Source organism: Glycine max, chromosome 8 (assembly GCF_000004515.6).
Source record: "Glycine max cultivar Williams 82 chromosome 8, Glycine_max_v4.0, whole genome shotgun sequence".
NCBI lineage: Eukaryota > Viridiplantae > Streptophyta > Magnoliopsida > Fabales > Fabaceae > Glycine > Glycine max.
In genome coordinates, this window is record NC_038244.2 from 44,916,467 (window position 1) to 44,934,671 (window position 18,205).

The 18,205-nt window shown below is 30.9% G+C and overlaps 3 protein-coding genes and 1 pseudogene across 5 annotated transcripts; 1 reads left to right on the forward strand and 3 right to left on the reverse strand.

Annotated features, from left to right (window-relative positions):
• Positions 1–1,851: 1,851 nt before the first annotated feature.
• Positions 1,852–4,614, reverse strand: LOC100795036 (hydroquinone glucosyltransferase-like; annotated as a pseudogene).
• A 941-nt stretch (positions 4,615–5,555) lies between these two features.
• LOC100794512 (uncharacterized) lies at positions 5,556–9,211 on the forward strand. Of its 3 annotated transcripts, none has more exons than XM_014779468.2 (6): positions 5,556–5,823; positions 5,945–5,981; positions 6,682–7,025; positions 7,793–7,951; positions 8,028–8,136; positions 8,594–9,211. In XM_014779468.2, the coding sequence occupies exons 1-6, from the start codon at positions 5,740–5,742 to the stop codon at positions 8,809–8,811; spliced, it is 951 nt and encodes a 316-aa protein (XP_014634954.1). In that variant the 5' UTR covers positions 5,556–5,739; the 3' UTR covers positions 8,812–9,211. The 3 variants fall into 3 exon arrangements, with proteins under 3 accessions (XP_014634954.1, XP_006586161.1, XP_040873620.1); XM_006586098.3 differs by having other exon boundaries at positions 5,557–5,823; positions 5,933–5,981; XM_041017686.1 differs by lacking the exons at positions 5,556–5,823; positions 5,945–5,981 and adding an exon at positions 6,018–6,593.
• Positions 9,212–12,548: 3,337 nt separating this feature from the next.
• LOC102669906 (B3 domain-containing protein At4g01580) lies at positions 12,549–14,376 on the reverse strand. Its single transcript, XM_041017787.1, has 4 exons — positions 14,269–14,376; positions 13,459–13,858; positions 13,247–13,341; positions 12,549–12,797 (listed from the first exon to the last, which is right to left on the reverse strand). Exons 1-4 carry the CDS (start codon positions 14,374–14,376, stop codon positions 12,549–12,551), a joined length of 852 nt encoding a protein of 283 aa, XP_040873721.1.
• A 787-nt stretch (positions 14,377–15,163) lies between these two features.
• Positions 15,164–17,701, reverse strand: LOC100793986 (B3 domain-containing transcription factor VRN1). Its single transcript, XM_041017687.1, has 4 exons — positions 17,183–17,701; positions 16,348–16,744; positions 16,161–16,258; positions 15,164–16,075 (listed from the first exon to the last, which is right to left on the reverse strand). The coding sequence occupies exons 1-4, from the start codon at positions 17,291–17,293 to the stop codon at positions 15,824–15,826; spliced, it is 858 nt and encodes a 285-aa protein (XP_040873621.1). The 5' UTR covers positions 17,294–17,701; the 3' UTR covers positions 15,164–15,823.
• Positions 17,702–18,205: the final 504 nt, after the last annotated feature.

Here is an 18,205-nt window from a genome sequence, read left to right on the forward strand (position 1 = left end):
TAAAAAAGTGACGAAAAGTCAAACATATCTATTATAATTTAATAAAAAAAATTTAAAGAATATTTAAATTATTGTCTATATATAAAAAGTAACAAAAAGTCAATTATATATATTACAAATTAATAAAAATCTGAAAAGAATATTAAAACTTATTTATTATATATATAAAAAATAACAAAAAGTCAAAATACCTATTATAAATTAGTAAATAAACTTTAAAGAATAGTATATGCTTATTGATTATATATATATATATATATATATATATATATATATATATATATATATATATATATATATATAAAAGCACATTGTGTTCTAAAATCAAATTAAGATGAAGGTCTTTTCAGTTTTGTTCATTATGCTTGTTTTTTCCATTGGGATTGGTATGTCATACTTTTTATTTATTGAAGTAAGTCACTAATTTATGTTATCAATTAAAATTCTTTTGTTTTGAAAATTTTCTAAGCTTGACATTCATGGTTTGGTATTGAATATTTCATGTGGTTGACACAGAAAATGAAGGGTCATTTAGAGTGATAGAGGCAAAAACATGTGAAATAAAACTGTATGATTACTGTGATGACACTTGTTTTACTGAATGTGTAAGGAGATATAAAAGTAAAGTATCTCCTGTGTGCAACGAAGTGGGTCAATGCATATGTCGTTACCATTGTTAAGTATTTGTCTTCGTCTCGAATGTTATCCTTATGAATGTTATCCTTATGAATGCTACTTTATGTAGCAGCATTGTGGAATCAAATAAATAAGATCTCTCTTTTGTTATTATATCTATTCATTTATCTTTTTCTTATTCCTTTCGAACTATGATCATTCATTTCATGGATAATTTTAATTTAGTATTTGCAAAAAAAAAATGGAGCTAAAATACTTATCGACGAGTTCATAAAAAAAAATATGATATCTTCACAAAAAAGAATAATAAACATTTATATTATGTTTCAAATAAAATTTGGATTTTAAATAATCTACACAAATAGAACACAATGTTTAGTTCTATCCTTATTTAATAATGATTTTCTACTTAATTAAAAATTGTTAATTTATCTTTTCTATAATTATATATAATGTAATGTCTAATGAATTAACAGTGCAGTTGTTTTTATATTCACAATGCATCAAAATTAAACTCTAAGATTATACATTGTCAAAGAAAATTGAGTATACCTTTTTTTTATTCTCAATTGATTATACCTTACATAATGGAACAACGATATTTAAAGCAAATTAATGAAGCCCAAGTACTTTCTTGTTTCCATGACAATTCAATCGGAGTTTATCTCCAAAAGACAAAATTAAGATCAATCATGTAGAAGTCATATCCCACTAAAAAAACTCACAGAAGTCCATTGATATTTGATGGATTGGATAGGGAAGATTAAGTAAATGCCATATTTTATTGGATTATTTTTTTTTATTAAAAGTGATTGAAATGGTAAATAATAATAATAATAATTTACAAAAAGAATGTATTTTTCTTATGACATTCTTAAAAGTGCTTAGCTTAAAATAAAAGATAAGTAAAAAAAATTAAAAATGAAAAAGTTTCAATTACTTTTGTCAAGTAAAAGTCCTGTATATTTATTTATCAAGAAATATGAGCCATACTTTCTTTTTAACACTCATTCTATTATTGTTTAGAATTTATTAAAAATCATCATTTTGAATAGATTTTGTTTCTCATTTGATAATTTTTTCTCTTAAATATCCTCGCTCTAGTTTGTCATTAAGCACATATACATATAAGCTCAAAGGGAAAAAAAAAAAACTAGGAGAAACAGGTAGTGGACAAACAGTCAACAATTTGACCTCATTCATTCTCTTAATTAATTACTTACCCAACAAATAAACTCCCAACTGAATCAAAGTTTTTGTAGATGATCCTTCTTCTTGCTGGGTTTCAGCAGCAGCATTTTTCGAATTTTGCATTCTCTCACCGATTTCCCTTCCTTCTTGATCCTCCATTAGTCTCCTTATAACCTTAGCAACTTGCTCTCTTTCCACCAAACCCTTTTCATTATCCTTCGGCCTTAGTGCCACTTTTAGGTCATTAGTTAACATAACCGCATTCATTCCCTGCTCAGCATACAAAGGCCACGCTATTAGAGGCACACCATTCACAATACTCTCAAGGGTAGAGTTCCATCCAAAGTGAGTTAAAAACCCACCAGTTACATTATGAGAAAGAACTTGAACTTGAGGTGCCCATGAAGGAGCCACCAAACCGTGTTCCTTGCCCTTGGTCCTCTCAATGAACCGTTCGGGTAAGAACCGTAAAGGGTTATCACTTTCACAACCAAGGTGAACAGAATTTTGTGATTCACTTGGTGCTCTCACAACCCACAAGAATTTCTTACCACTTAGCTCCAACCCCAAAGCTAGTTCATTGAATTGGTCTTGTGAAAGTGTCCCTCCACTTCCAAAGCTAACATAAAGAACAGAATTAGGTACCTGTTTCTCCAACCACCTTAAACATTCACACCCTTTAATTTTTTGTTACACTATCTAATCCAGTTTGGATAAACAATAGGGTACCCACTTCCTTCCTCTCTCAATGCTCTTATTGGCCCTGCTTCAATCTCTTTGAAGCTATTAACCAAGATTCCATCAGCTACATGAAGCGTTTTGCTTCGTTGAAGAAAGAACGAATACATTTGGCTGGTTCGATCCCGAAAAGGTTTTGGTAGGTCTCTGCCACGGATTGTTTACATTGTGTTTCAAATAAAATTTAGATTTTAATTACACTACACAAAATAGTACACAGTTCTATCCATATCTAATAATGATTGGCTACTTGTTTGAAAATTGTTAATTCTAAATTAACAATGTAAAAGTTTTTCAAGTAAAAAAAAAAACAATGTAGAAGTTTGAATATTCATAATGCATCAGAATTAAACTCTAAAACTATTTACAGTCAAGGAAAATTAATTATATCTTACAGAATAAAAACGGAAATAATTTAAATGAAATTAATGAAGCCAAAGTACTTTTTTGTTTCCATGACAATTCAGTCGGATTTATCTTCAAAAAGTCAAATCCCACTAAAAAGTCCTCTTGGAAGTCCATTGATAGCGATGTTTTATTGTATTTTTTTTATTAAAAGTAATTGAAAAGGTAAATAATAATAATAATATAATTAATATCATTTACAAAATTAAAAAAATATTTTCTTATGCCATTCTTAAACGTGCTTAAGTTAAAATAAAATATAAATAAATATTATTTTTTTTAAAATGAAAAAGTTTCAAATATTTTTGTCAAGTCAAAGTCTTATATATCTATCCATCTATTTATTTATCTAGTATATATATAATTAATTAAAAAAACTTATACGGTTAATATACATAAAATGTCATTTCATTTATTAAATCAATAAATATAATATAAGAAAAATATTAGCATTTATGTATATAAATACTATATTAATAAAATTAATGGAGTATTGTTCTTATCAAATTTTAGAGTGTTCTCCAAATCCATTTCTACCTATCCTTGGTATGTCAAGCTCCTCCGAGTGGTGGTAGATATCTCCAAAAAGAATTATGATATTTAACTCAGTAAGTGAATTATAAGAGCTAATGTATAGTTGGAAGATCTATTACCTACTATGTACCCATGTATTTAAAATAATAAAGTGTCATCTATTGGAATGAGAAATTACCTAGTTGTGAATAAGTGGGATGAATGATTATTATCTAGTGGATCTTGAATAGTACACAAGCCCTTAAGCCATTAGCACAGTTTGTAGAAAGTGGCTTAATGAAAAAGTTAATTAAGGTCCCATGAAATATTATTTGCTTACGTGTTCAATTATCGTCACGATTTTGTTCTTATAAAAAACATGTCAATGAGTTAAAATAAAAAAAAGTATTTATAAACAACTCATAACATCAATTCTTACATGAAACTTAATGGTTTCAGACCAAGTATCAAACACCATTAACAAAAAAATAGTATAATTATATATGCATCTCCTTTTTAATTTAGTAAAAAAAATCATGTAATAAATTATCATTACTATTATACATGCCAGCGTTAAGTTTTGTTATAATTACTTTTAATTTAATAATAACTTGTTAATATATAAATTGAATTAAAAATTATCTGTTTAATATACATATATTATCATTAAATTGAATAATATAATAATTAATACCATATAAGTAAAGTATCATTATATTATATAAATACTACATTAATAAAATTAATCTGTGTAAAAAAACCTGTACCAAAAAAAAACATTAACAAAATTAATGGAGGGTAAAAAAAACAATTAGTAGAAAACACACTATAAGCATTGATGTATTTCTTTTTATAGTGTCAACAGTGTTTGTGGGAGGAGTAACCAAGGTGTTATATGTGTATTGTGGAAAACAAAAATCAAGGAGTTTTTTTACAGGTTCAAATAACGGAAGGGTATATGGGTAATTCACAAATTACAAAAAGTATGAGTGTAATTAGGGATGACAAGATGGATTTAGATCCTATAATTACCTTAAAAAATACTACTCATTTATTGAAAATGAATATTTACCTATAATTCTTTGCTGGGATGAATGTGAATATGATACCATAGTACCAATCCCGCTCCATCCAACATTAACCAAATAAAATATCTTCTTTAAGTAAATAATTTATATTATACATATATTTTTATAATTTTATGATTAACAATAAAAATTTAACATAAAATAGTGAATTGTAATTTAACATACTTTATATGAAATTTGTTTTATATTTTATTCAAAAATATTGGACTATTACTTATTATTTATTTATATATATAAATTGATGAATTTGTTGATAAGTTCTTTTAAAATTGAGTTCAAATTGTAAATAATGTTTTGTTTGATGCTTCATTTAGTAGAATAAATTTACACCTATTTAATGATTTATCTTTGTAATGTTGAATAATTATATATGTAATGTTTATTTATGACTTAAGTTTTCATAAATAAATATTTATTTGCTTGTTTTTAATACTATATTTGGTCTTGTATATAAGAAATAAAATGCAATATATATTTTCTTGATCCTAATTATAAGAAATATAAAACTATTTTATTATTATATTTTATCCCTAATTAATTATGAGATTTATTAGTGATTTACACTCATTTTTCCATGAAAATCAATTCGCTTGTTGAGTTATTAACAAAACAATACTTATTAGTTGAAAAAAAACTATCTTTTAAAAATAATTCCTTCTTAAATCATTTAACGTCATAAATACATATATGAGTATATACATATCTTAAAAAAATAAAAAATAAATATTAAAATTGTTATCAATGTAAATATGGATCATATACGTACAGGTATTTTTTTTAAAACAAGGGTAGGATGACAAATACCGAATCAACCTAGACTCTACCTTTTACCATCCTAGGTGTAATATTGATGAATCTAATATGAAAGTGATGCATACGCGCGGGTAGCACACTAAGTAATCAAAGTCAATGAAGTGACATTGGGGTTAGCTTTAAAAGCGAAGGAAGCACTATTTTCTTGACATTTTCAATTTTCAGCTATAAACGCACTTGAGGAACCTTCCCAGAACTCTTTGTTGGACCCTATTCTTCAAAATATTTAATTAAGTTCATTCATTCGTTATTATAGTTCTACAATTCGAAGGGGTACCAGCTTTCTCTCTTCATTCCCATTTGCGCTTTCTCATTCAAATTCTTTCTATATTCTCCTCTTTGTTCATCATCAATCATGCTTTCGTTACGGTTACTTCGCCTTTTCTCTGTTCGTTCTACTTGTTCTAACCAAGCTCCCATTCTGCAGGAAAGTTATAAGGTGGTTTTTCGAAATCCTAATCTCACATTTTCTTTCTGCATTATTAATTTTCTCACTTGTTTACTGTAATATAGTAATATTTTATATATTTCCCTCTTTCGAACAAAAGATTCTGTTTCAGGGGTGTAAAGAAACTGGCTTTCGATCATTATCTCCAGGTACGTCATCATGTCCAGCTTCATCTTATTAGTTGTTTTTATTTCTTGGTCGTTCTCTTAATTAGTTTTCAATCTGAATTACTATTATAATATAGAGAGAGAATGACGTAAGATCAATTTAAAGTATTGCAAAACCATAGCTTTCAATTGAATTTGAATATGACCTTAATTAAGTAACGTTACGTAGCACAATTGTCTAGTCGGGATTGTCATGTATAGCTTTTAGCTTAAACTAACTATATGTTCACCAAAAAGAACAAAAACTAACTATATTGATAAATTTAACAAAATTGCCTATGCATCTTCAAGGTATAAAAGATATTTGGATGTAGATTACTGATAGATATATAAATATCTTGTAAAAGTAATTAATAAATAAGAAAATCTTGTGTCATAGAAAATATAAAAAAACTTGTAGTAGAAAAATTGATGTGCCAGCTAGCAGCAGTGATTACGATAACGAACCCGTATTAGTCTACGGGTGCTCTTTCTGGGAAAAATAATGACAAACCCAAATTGTAAGTTTGCAACACTTTCACTGTGGAAATTCGAAACCAAACCACTGTAATGATTATGACCAATCTCTTTAATAATAGTAGAGAAAGAAAGAAAGTAAGAAACACATTCTATAAGGAAAGCCCAATTTTCATTTTTTCTTATAAATTCAGAAACCCAAACACGCTCTCTGTCTGTGGTGTAGGTTCGGTGAAAATGAGTTCAGGAGGAAAGCAGGGGGGCTTCGTTTCGTACCAAAACGTCTTCGTAATGAGGCACGGGGAGCGTTTGGACAACTTCGAGCCGTCGTGGGTGATGACGGCGGCGCGGCCGTGGGACCCGCCGCTGGCAGAGGCAGGTAGAAAACGGGCGTTCGAAACGGGTCGGAGGCTCCGGGAGAGTGTCGGGCTTCCGATCGGGCGAGTCTTCGTTTCGCCGTTCCTCCGCTGCCTCCAGACCGCCGGGGAACTCGTGGCGTCTTTCTCCGATGAGGGTCGTGGTGGCACCGTCGCCGGCGATGGTGTTGCCGTTAAGCCTTTCGAAGTCAAGGTCAGATTGTCTTATTCTCAACTCTTTCTTTAAGCAAAGTCAAAAAGAATGTTCAACACCGAGTCAAATCCGTACATATCGAAAATATATAAAACTCATGACAAAAAAACGTTTTTTTTTTAAAATTTTATTTCATGGTTTGATTCAGTTTTGGATTTTTTTTTTCACCGTGTGAAATTTAATGGTTTAAATAATTTATTGGCCTTTAAGCTTTATAATATTAGATTTTTATTTAGATTCTCTTTTTAAAAAATAATTTAGTCTCTAATTTTTATGTTATTTTATTTCGTGTCTCTGTTATCACTGATTAATAAAAAATTTAAAAACAAGTTTAGTATTTTTAAACGATGAAGATTAAAATACAATTATTTTAATATAAGAAGGATTTATATCAAAAGTCGTTAGTTTTATAAGAACTGGAACAGTAATATTAGAGGCTAAAATAACGACTAAATCAAGAAAGAAAATTAAGAAATTCAAAATAAAGATAACTTTATATTGGTAATAGGTTAGAAATTGGAAATCTTAGATAAAAATTAGAAAGAAAAAAAGATGAGAAGTTGGAAATTTTAGATTAAAAAATTTGATAAAATAGATTTAATTGTGACAATTAAACAAAATTTACCAGGCTTGTTTGTAACAATTAAAATATTGGAGGATTGTAACATGATTTCTAGTTCTAGTTAGTTTAGTATTTATTGTCTTCCTTTGTCTGGAAAGGTTACAACTTACAAGTTTGCAAATTTGTTTGATTTTCTAAACTGCAGGTCTCTGTTGAGTATGGATTGTGTGAAATGATGAACAGCAAGGCTATACGTCCCAATGTGGCCCCTAAAGATGGAAATATGGGGTTTGATGTAGCAGTGTGTGAAGCCATGCTTCCAGCTGAAATAGTGGATAAAAATGTAGAAAGGGTGTATAAAGAGGTATAGGGGTCTTCAAATTAATATAATAATTTTAAAATATGCATCCATGATAACACTTTTGCCTCATAAAATTCAGTTGCCCCAGTGGGAAGAATCAGTTCTGCAAGCAGGGGCAAGATATCAGCAGTTAATTAAGGACCTTGCAGATAAATATCCTACTGAGAACTTGCTGCTTGTTACACATGGTAAAAAATATCAATTCCTGTCTATTTTAGAAAAATCAGTTTTATAATGTTGAATTTCTAGGTTTAGATATCTGAAAAGGCACTTTTTAGTTGTAGTTTATTGTTTTGAATTTAATTTCTATGCAATATTAGTAAAATAAAATATAACGTCAAATAATAAAAAATCATGGTAATAACAAAGTAGTTATTGTAAACTAATTAAACTTTTTTTTTTTTTACATAAAACATTAATCAAATTTACCATTAGATGATATTATAATAACTCTATAATATGTTGGTGTATGGATTATTTAATTATTTTTTTTCCTTTTTTTACCGTGCTTACACTAATAATCAGCAAAAATAATTTAAAATAAATGAGAATTTAACTTAATTAATTAAATAGAATATGTGAGTAGTTGTAAATTTCTAATATTTTACTTAGATTTGAAATGTAACTGAGTTAAACATTTTACAGGGGAAGGAGTTCAGGTTGCTGTTTCTTCATTCAAAAAGGATGCTGAGGTAAATGAAGTGGATTACTGTGGATATGTGGAACTTAGACGTCCTATTTTCAAGAAAGATCACACATTTATCACTGGAGAGTTCGATTTACTCACTCCTAGTGGTCAAACTGGCGTAAGCTATTCCCTCCCACGTTCTTTGGAAAATGACACCAACCAAACAACGCCATGATCAAGCATATATACTCGTGATTCTCAATTCAAGTTTGTGAGCTTTATACTTGAGTGGTGTCTCTTTCAAGGTTTTTGATTAGGTGAATTGAAAAACATGTGGTTGGGATTTAACATGTATAGGAACTTTTCAAATGGAAGAAGGAGAAAATGAAAGTGAAAATCTATGTTCCTGATTGGGATGTCATAACTTAAGAATATTTCCATAGAAATTTAATATATCCTCTCCTTAACATGGAGATGAAAGTCAAGTAAAATATCACCACATTTTCTTGGAAAACAACTATAGCCCGTTTGGTTTTACGCTACACAAGAAAGTACTTCGCTATCGTCAAAGTAAAATATATAATAAAATAAGTAGGAAATGGCGTTACCAAGTGTTGGGAAAGTATTGCCAAAAATAAAAAAAAGTGTTGAGAAAGTTCAGATGACCCAAATGCAAGAAACTCGTCTAAAAAAATATACAATTGAAATAAACCACATTATCTGCTGATAAAAAACACAAATAAAACCAAATTTATATATATATATATATATATATATATATATATATATATATATATATATATATATATATATATATATATAAACCGACCTTTCCTTCAACATAGATGATGATTTATGTATTGCGGTAAGAAATTACAGCTAAAACATTTATAGAACAATTGAAATACTGATCATAAAAATTGAAAATAAAAGGCCCTAAAGATGAACAAAAATTATAGGAAGTGCATGACGATGAATCGAATCTGCAATTTATTTTTAATTTGGTAAGATTGGGGGAGTCTAGAAGATGATGAAGATAGTCATGGAGGTTTATAGTTTCATAACCAAAATTATATGTTCTTTTCATCCTAGTCATCATTTGTTTGTTTTTCATGAAAGTGGTAGGAAGCAGTTGCTTCTAAATATCGAAGCATTTATTTGTAAGATTTTTCATGATTTTAATTTATTTGAATTTAAATCTGAGGGAAGCAATAATTGTGGGGAGACCGATATTTAGCCCCATCCGATGGACAGTTTCAAGAGCATATACGAAATTTTACTTTCTATTGTTAATCTCAGAAACTCTTTCAAGTAAAAAGAATGCACCAAACGGCAAGTTAGATTGAGGGGACAAGTTAGAAGAAATCAACATAAAAAAATAGAAGAAATAATGTGCCTTTTATTTATTGAGGGGACAAGTTAGATTGCACTTCATGAAATAATGGTCCTCAGAATCAGCTAACTGGATTACAGAAACAACAACATACATAATCTTTCTAGAGAAAGCATCGGCGATTGGATTTTTCCTTGCCTAACTTGAATTGGATCTCAAAATCTAATCCAATGAGCTTCACAACCCACTTAAACTTCTCCTCAGTAAAGAGCCTCTCGTCTGTCAGGAATTTCAAACTCCTTTGATCAGTCTCGATAACAAAGTGTCTCCCCATAAGATAGTGTTTCCATTTCAGATTTGGAAGTTTATGAGTACATCATCAGTGGTCTTTGCAATGTGGGACAACTGGAAAATTTTGTTCTTGTTATGGAGGAGGCTTTGCACAAGGGGTTTTGCCCAAGCAAGCTAGTGTATAGTAAACTAAGTAACAGGTTGCTTGCTTCAAACATGCCTGTTCCCCTGAAAATGCAAGAAAATATTGGCGTTCTAAGGATTGGCACTTTTGAACAAGCATGTTGATCAGAAGCTCTTACAATAGATCCTCTTTTTTGCTTTTCACTTAGCTGGTCTTTGAACCTGCTTGGATACAAGCTCATAAGAGCTTCTTTAAGCTTCTACTAGATCAAGTGCTGTTATTATTCAAAAATTGCATTTGGAAAAAAATTATATATCAGCTTATAGCTTTTGAAGAGGCTCTAAAAGAGCTTATTTTGAAGCTGATTCCAAGTGCATCAATCTTTCCAACTTTATGTGAGGTTGTTGTGTAAATTGTTTGGAGAAAAATACATTTATCAACTTTGAAATTACAATTTTTAACTAATGTCCAGTCTCACCACAAATGAGAGTGGCACTTGATGAATCCATGGTTGCCATTGTCAGGTTGAATAATGCATAATCATTGCTGCTCACTTCTTTCACTGCATTTCTTTGCCATGTCTTCTACTGCCTCTATCAGGTATTTATGCCACAATTGAGTAGCTTTTGATTGATTTTGTTTTTGGGATTTATTTAGGTATGTGGTTGCTTCTCATTGCTATTTGGTTGCTTGTGAGAGTCGTAATCTCCTACATGATTGATTGAGTTCAGCTGCAATCTGGTTTTCCCAATTGTTACCATTTGATTTTTGGAAGATTGTGAGGTTTGAAATTGAAAGTTTATGGAATTTTTCTGAAACAGTTTTGTTGAATGAGTTTAGGGATTTCAGTATACTAGATTACTAGAGTTTCTCTTAAGAAGTTTCCTCATAAGTTAGCTAGACAAATAATAGTTTGTGGTTTGGTTATTGGAACTTAAAGGATTTATCCATTACAATTTGAATGATTTGGTTTGATTATGCTGTGCCTTGGGAAAAAAAGATGACTTTGAATGGGTTTGATAGTTATCATTGGTGAATGACCTTTGTTTACATACATATTTTGTGTAACATATTCTTGTGCTGCAACTTTCTAGGTGCGAGATCAGATAACAAACAGGGTATGACACGTGGATGCTGATACAATGGTTAGGAAGAATGGAAGGTAACATTTTTTTTATACCCTGTTTGTTATTATAGTAGTTAATACGATTAATCTACTTAGTAATATGATGTAGTTAGTTTGGATATGCCTATGCTGCTTATGGCAGCTTTTTTTATTTGGAATTGAAGTTTACTCAGATTCCTCCACAAGAGGGCCAATGTGTTCCCCCTGGAGCTCTGCCTGCCACCCACCGGAAGCTTCCTCCAGAGGCTCCGGGAAATGGACATTGCAAGACTACCAACCCCACCCGGCCACCCTATCACCCAAGAGGTAGAGCCCGGTGTGGAGGAAGATAGGGCAACACATGAATATTGGCAGACTTAATTAAAGGCATTCTCATGAATTAGGACAATGCATTATACTTAACTTTATCTTTATTTATTTATCATATAAAGTAGTAAAAATAAGTCAAAATCCCCCCCCCCCCCCCCAAAAAAAAAAAGAAAAAGAGACAATATCTTTTAGTAATTCTAAGTGTATTAAAAACTCAAAATTTAAAATAAAATTCAAAGAAAAATAGTAAATGTATTTCTAATTGTCATTTATTAGTTAACACAAATTGGTGTGATCCCAAATTATTAATATGTGTAACCCCAATATACGGTTAAATGAACATATTGCATCAATTTTACATAATAAAATCAATTTTTTTTACTAACCAATTTTAATTTTTCCTAATCAAAATCAATATTATAGTATCATCTTTTACTGTCTAGTTAATAAACCTCAGAAATAGGATCCTTGGGAACTTGAGATAGGAGATAAAAAAAAATGAAATAACCATCATATTTTGTTAGGTGTTTTAATATAGGTTTCGTCATAATCATTTTGCTTAGGACAGATTAAGAGCATGATTGTTTCAGTCAAATCCCATTTTTCATGCTGAACTCCAATTCACAATTGGCTACATAATCTGAAGAAAGAAACAGCCTTGTGATTTAAAAGAAAACAACAATTACCATTTCCAACAAGGTTGCTTAAAGCTTTCAAAGCAATAAAATAAAAATAGAGTTAAAAAAAAAAGAAGCACTGAACTGCATTAGGTTATTGTCCTCTTACGGCTTAAACCCGTCTGGAAATAGAAACCTTCATCACGATGCCATCACCATTGCTTAGAAGTTGGAACAAGCAAGCATCTCCTTCTTTTAAATCATTTTCCTTTGCAAAAACTAGCCAATCTCCAGTAAAGTAACTCAATGTTTTATTTCGACAATAGGTCACTTTAACCCTCCATGATCTGTCCCCAACCAAAAGCTTGACATATTGTTCACCAGATTTGGTATAGCGCTTCAGTGGGCTCTTTGGCAGATACTGCATGATATGCATTTTTCACCTCTCAGATTTTGATTCGAGATTGAACAAAAATATGATAAACCAAATTTATATGTACTTTGATTGTAAATAATTTTACATTATCATCGGTCAGAAAATCATATTTTACATGACTTTTAAGGTAAGTATTATAAAAGTCATTAAATTTATGTAGATTTTGATTGGATGAGAGTCTCAAATGTATACACCTATGAAGCACGGACACTTCAGCCCTTTGCCGTGTCCGGTGTCCGACACGCGTCCGTGTCAGTGTCCGACACCGACACGACACCCGTATTACGTTCTATATTTTGGACATTACAGGTATCCACGTGTCCGTGTCCGTGTCGTGTCCGGTGTCCGTGTCGGTGTCGGTGCTTCATAGGTATACACTATATTCTCTTATATGATTGCTTAGTTTGAAATCATACCATGATCCGCTTACTTACGTAGCTTGATTTCATTATCACGGTGAATGAAGTATTTCCAGCTGCTTCATGATTTCCACAGTTACTAATGGATGACCCTTCCATGTTTCCCTTACCTAAAAGAGGGAAAATTATCAACCATAAGAAAAGCTAAATTCTTTATAATAATTCTTCTAATTCTGTGGCTAAAAATCTGACAATTAAATAAATACATTAGGAATCTAGAATCTTGCCTTTGTGGTCTCTGGCTTCTTTATGAATGTCAGTGTCCTGCAAATTGGAATTACTCTTGTTCATATTTTCATCTGTTTTCTGTGTCTTATGTGGTTGACTTTCTTCACTATTAATGCTTGGTCTTTTGTGATTTGCTTTGTTGACAGGGTACTCTATTTCCATGGTACTCATATCACAGATGAATACATGAAAATGGGATGTTCCATCGTATCTAAAACCCAATAGGTGCCCATTGGCCAGAGAGTAATACTCTGCAAAGTCTTTCCAACCTTCTTGAAACCAAACACTACCATCACGTTTCTCCAAATTTACCTTCCATTCTATACCGTTTGGAAGCTTAAGAAGCATTGAGTTGGATAAGTGATTTCCATATTTCCTCACAAACTTCTCCGGAAGCCTCTGTTGTGCAGATCCAGATTAATAAATATAAAATATAAAGTATGTGTTAGCATATTCTAATTTTGGCTATATTATCAGTAAAATTCATAATACCCATTTGACTGCTTAGTTACGAATTGCATGGATGTTTAGAATGTAGCATAATTTTTTAGACTAGCTAGTAGCATGTAAGATAAATTGAGAGTGTGATCTTCAAAAAGGAACCATATAAAATATAAATGATCCAGATTAATAAATATAAAGCATGTGTTATCATATTCTAATTTGTGCTATAGTGAATAAAATTCCCAATACCCATTTGACAATTTAGTTACCAATTGTATGGATGTTGAGAATGTAGCATTATTTTTTAGACTAGTAGCATGTAAGATAAATAAAATGATCTTCAAAAAGGATCCATATATAATTACTAGATTTCCTTGCAGAAGGTTCTCATGGAGCATGATCCTGAAAAAGTGGATTGGCTTTGTTGCACTGTAACCGTAGGAGCCATCTCCATCGTCAAGCTGTGAAGTCATTCCTAGCGTCCAACAGCACCCAGAAATAACATAAACGAGCAATTTGATGCTATTTGTATTAGCTTTAAGTTTTATTTAGAACTGCCAAACATAATGGGAGTTATAGGAAATTAACTGCAGTAAGAAACCACCATCTTGATTATTTTTGAACGCTCATTGATCTTTTCAAAGAAATAAAGATATTTTTCTAAAGAACTCCAAAATTTCTTAAAATTGAGGGCATTTTGGGATTTAAATTGCAGTGCTATGTGACATTAATTACGAATTAAAATTTATCAATTAAATATATTAAATGTAATATATGAAAAAAGAGCTTAATAGTGACTCAGAAATTTATTTTCATAAACATTAAAAATATGAGATCCTCCCATGTAGTCATCTATCATTCGTGTAGCAAGTATGGATGAAATTATGTGATAGGAAGAGGAAAAAAAATGAGTTGTTGATTGAATGTTTTAATTATTTTTTTGTCAAAATATAACCATTCCAAAAATATATCCATGCATCACACAAGTCATGATTTGGAAAAATATAGATAAATATAGGTTAAATTATATTTTTGACCAATTTAGGAATTTTCCCTTTTTGGTCATGGAGTATGAGCGGCTATTTGCGAAATACATGATGCAGAATGCAAGATCTTTACAGACATTGTGAATAAATAATTTTCTTTAGACTACATCGTCTTTCTCAATGGAGGAAATGCTAAAAGAATTGCAAGAATTGGCCACATGCCGAGGAGTTGCGCGAATTAACTTTTTTTAGTTGAAGGAGATGTAAGGTTACATAATCCAAGGAGTTGGACATTACATGAGCATGTTACTAATGAGTCAGTACGTAATGTTCCCTATGCAAGTTAAGAATGTTACGTAATCAAGCTTGCATACACACTTGAATGAAGTACAAAATACTTGAATGTTACATACTTCTTGGCTGCACCTTGACAGATTAAGAGCCTTTTTGTTCTAGTCAAATCTTACTTTCCAATGCGCGATTATCATAAACTCTTCTCCTCTCTCACAATGGTTGATGTTCAACTTGATGAAACCGTAATTCAAACATACACAAGTATTTCATCAGAAAAGGGATAGATAGAAGAGAGTGAAATGCATGCAATGCTTTTAAGAAATGAGAAGGAACAATTTGATGTCTTAAAGGTTTAGAATTTCCACTTGCATATGAAGAATGATAAAGCACGTTTAGAATAAAAGAAAATCATAACATTATTTCTAGTAGTGCTTATCTTAATTTCACAATAATTAGTTCATACTCTAGTCTCTTCTGTAATCTGAAGAAAAAAACAGCCTTGTCATTTAGATTTTATATATATATATATATATATATATATAAAACAATTACCCTTTCCAAAACAATGTTGCTTAAGGCTTTCATAGCAACAAAAGAAAATTAAAGTTAAATGAAAAAAAAAAAATTGAACTGCATAAGGTTAGTGTCCCTCTCTAGAAATGGTAACATTCATCACTATGTCATCACTACTGTTTAGGAGTTGGAACCAGCAAGCATCTCCTTCTTTTAAATCGTTTTCCCTTGCAAAAGCTGGCCAATTTGCACTAAAGAAACATGAAGATCGATTTTTGTAATGGACCAATTTAACCCTCCATGATCTCTCCCCAACCAGAAGCTTGACATATTGTTCACCACCTTTGATGTATCCCTTCAGTGAGTCCTTTGGAAGATACTGGATAATATGCATTTTTCACCTCAGATATTAAATTCATGAAATTGAACAAACATTATATGATTTGCTTAGTTTGAGGACATACCATGTGCTGCTTAGAGCTTGATTTCATTCTCACTGTGAAGGAAATACTCCCAGCAGCTTCCATGTTTCTTTTCCCTTCACTTGGACTTTCGTACCTACCTAAAAGAGGGAAAATTATTAAACATTAGAAAAACTAAATTCTTTATAGCACACAGTTAGATAAATACATTAGGAATCTAGAACCATGCCTTTGTGGTCTCTGACTTTCTGATGAAAGGCATTGTCCTGCAAATTGGAATTACTCCTCTTATTTCCACTTGTTTTGCACGTCGTGGGAGGTTGAATTTCTTCACTACTAATTCTGACCCTTTTGTGATTTGCTTTGTTAACAGGGTAGTCTATTTCATTGGCACTAGGATCAAAGATGAGTACATGAAAATGGAATGTTCCATCATATTTGAAAACCAATAGGTGCCCATGTGCAAGGGAGTGATGCTCCACAAACTTTTTCCAACCTTCTTGAAACCAAACTCTACCATCACGTTTCTCCAAATTTACTCTCCATTCTGCACCGTTTGGAAGCTTAAGAAACATTGTGTTGGATAAGTGTTTTCCATATTTGTTTACAAACTCTGCTGGAAGCCTCTGTTGTGCAGATCAAGATTAGTAAATATAGTATAAAGTATGTGTTAGCAGATTCTAATTTTGGCTATATGCATCAATAAGCCCGCTTACTATTTTTTTCTGACTAAAAATTTAGATAACTTAGGTTGTAGGAGCTCTTTATTGGATGCTTCCAGAGCCAACAAGGTTCTCACATCGACAGCGAAATTCGAACCCACATAGTTGGGCTTTGGATCCTATTCATTTCTTCTATTACTAAACTTTTGAGAAAATAAATGTTACTTCCTATTATTTGATTTATTTTTTCAAAAGCTAAGAAATAGAAGAAATGGAAGAAAAATGAATCTAAGTCTTACCAAGTGAACCAATCTTTGTTTGTCTCATTTGACAATTTAGTTACTAGTAGCATGTAAGGTGAACAGAGAGTATGATATTAAAAAAGGAACCGCGTATGCTTACTAGCTTTCCTTGCAGAAGATTGTCAGGGTGCATGATCCTCAAAAAGTGGATTGGCTTTGATGCACTATCCCCATTAGAGCCATCATCTCTATGGTTGAGTTTTGAAGTCATTCCCAGCGTCCAAAAGCACTCAAAAGGAATTACAGAAATGAGGCTTCGATGCTATATATAGGAAACTGCATTATGAAACATAAATTTTCTGGGGAAGACCGAAGAGTCTGGCTAGCTATATCTAATTGAAGTTTTTCAAAGATCATTAATAAGATTGGGAGAGTTTAATATTCTTTTTTATTCATAAGAATCAAAATAGAGGATGAAGGATGAGTTTACATAAAGTATGAGACAATAGAAAATCTATTAAGGAAGTTGTTAGAGGGAATATTCATCTAGTTTTCTCGTGAAAATTGTTTTGGATCGGTATTCAATTGGATCGGAGTTCAGGACCCTTGTGTAGAGTCTTTTGGTTTTTGCTTTGTGGAAGTGCAGTGGCCACTAACTAAATACAATCCGTGGGGATTTCGCACCCCAAAATCATGTAACTCCTTGTGCAGTTAATTCATAGTAATAATGGTTCTTAGATGAATTGGCCCTTAATGTAGCAAATTGGATATAATCAAATCAATCAAGTGAACTTTAGCCATTTACAAATTTTAATATTTTTAAATAAGTATAATCAAATCAATAAACCACCGATTCTCAGTTGTCAATTATATCAATTTATTATTATTATAAAAGATTTTTTTTTTCACATAGACAAATACCACGTGACAACCCATGTTTCTTTTTCCGTTGAAATGTCGTTAAATTTTTTATTTTATTTTTTAATTCATAATAATACAGAAAATATAATAACTAAGATTATTATAATTCTCTTGGGGCTCTAGCCCTTAATATTCAGAAGAAAAAAAGATGATTATAACGAATATATATTTTGATTAAATCTTTTATGAATTTGAATTTTATATTAGTTTATGCATGGATAAGATAAATAATTTTACATTATCATTCAATAATAAATTATTG

Excerpts from the sequence above, each read along its gene's own strand:
- LOC100793986 (XM_041017687.1), bottom strand. The coding sequence starts at position 17,293 with ATGACTTCAAAACTCAACCATAGAGATGATGGCTCTAATGGGGATAGT. Across the intron at positions 16,259-16,347 it reads GAAAGTCAGAGACCACAAAG|GTAGGTACGAAAGTCCAAGT; the intron begins GCATGGTTCTAG and ends TCCCTCTTTTAG. Across the intron at positions 16,076-16,160 it reads CAAGCTCTAAGCAGCACATG|TATCTTCCAAAGGACTCACT; the intron begins GTATGTCCTCAA and ends CATATTATCCAG.
- LOC100794512 (XM_006586098.3), top strand. The coding sequence starts at position 5,740 with ATGCTTTCGTTACGGTTACTTCGCCTTTTCTCTGTTCGTTCTACTTGT. Across the intron at positions 5,982-6,681 it reads CTTTCGATCATTATCTCCAG|GTTCGGTGAAAATGAGTTCA; the intron begins GTACGTCATCAT and ends TCTGTGGTGTAG. Across the intron at positions 7,952-8,027 it reads TAGAAAGGGTGTATAAAGAG|TTGCCCCAGTGGGAAGAATC; the intron begins GTATAGGGGTCT and ends CATAAAATTCAG.
- LOC102669906 (XM_041017787.1), bottom strand. The coding sequence starts at position 14,376 with ATGACTTCACAGCTTGACGATGGAGATGGCTCCTACGGTTACAGTGCA. Across the intron at positions 13,859-14,268 it reads ACCTTCTGCAAGGAAATCTA|AGGCTTCCGGAGAAGTTTGT; the intron begins GTAATTATATAT and ends TCTGCACAACAG. Across the intron at positions 13,342-13,458 it reads AGAAGCCAGAGACCACAAAG|GTAAGGGAAACATGGAAGGG; the intron begins GCAAGATTCTAG and ends TCCCTCTTTTAG.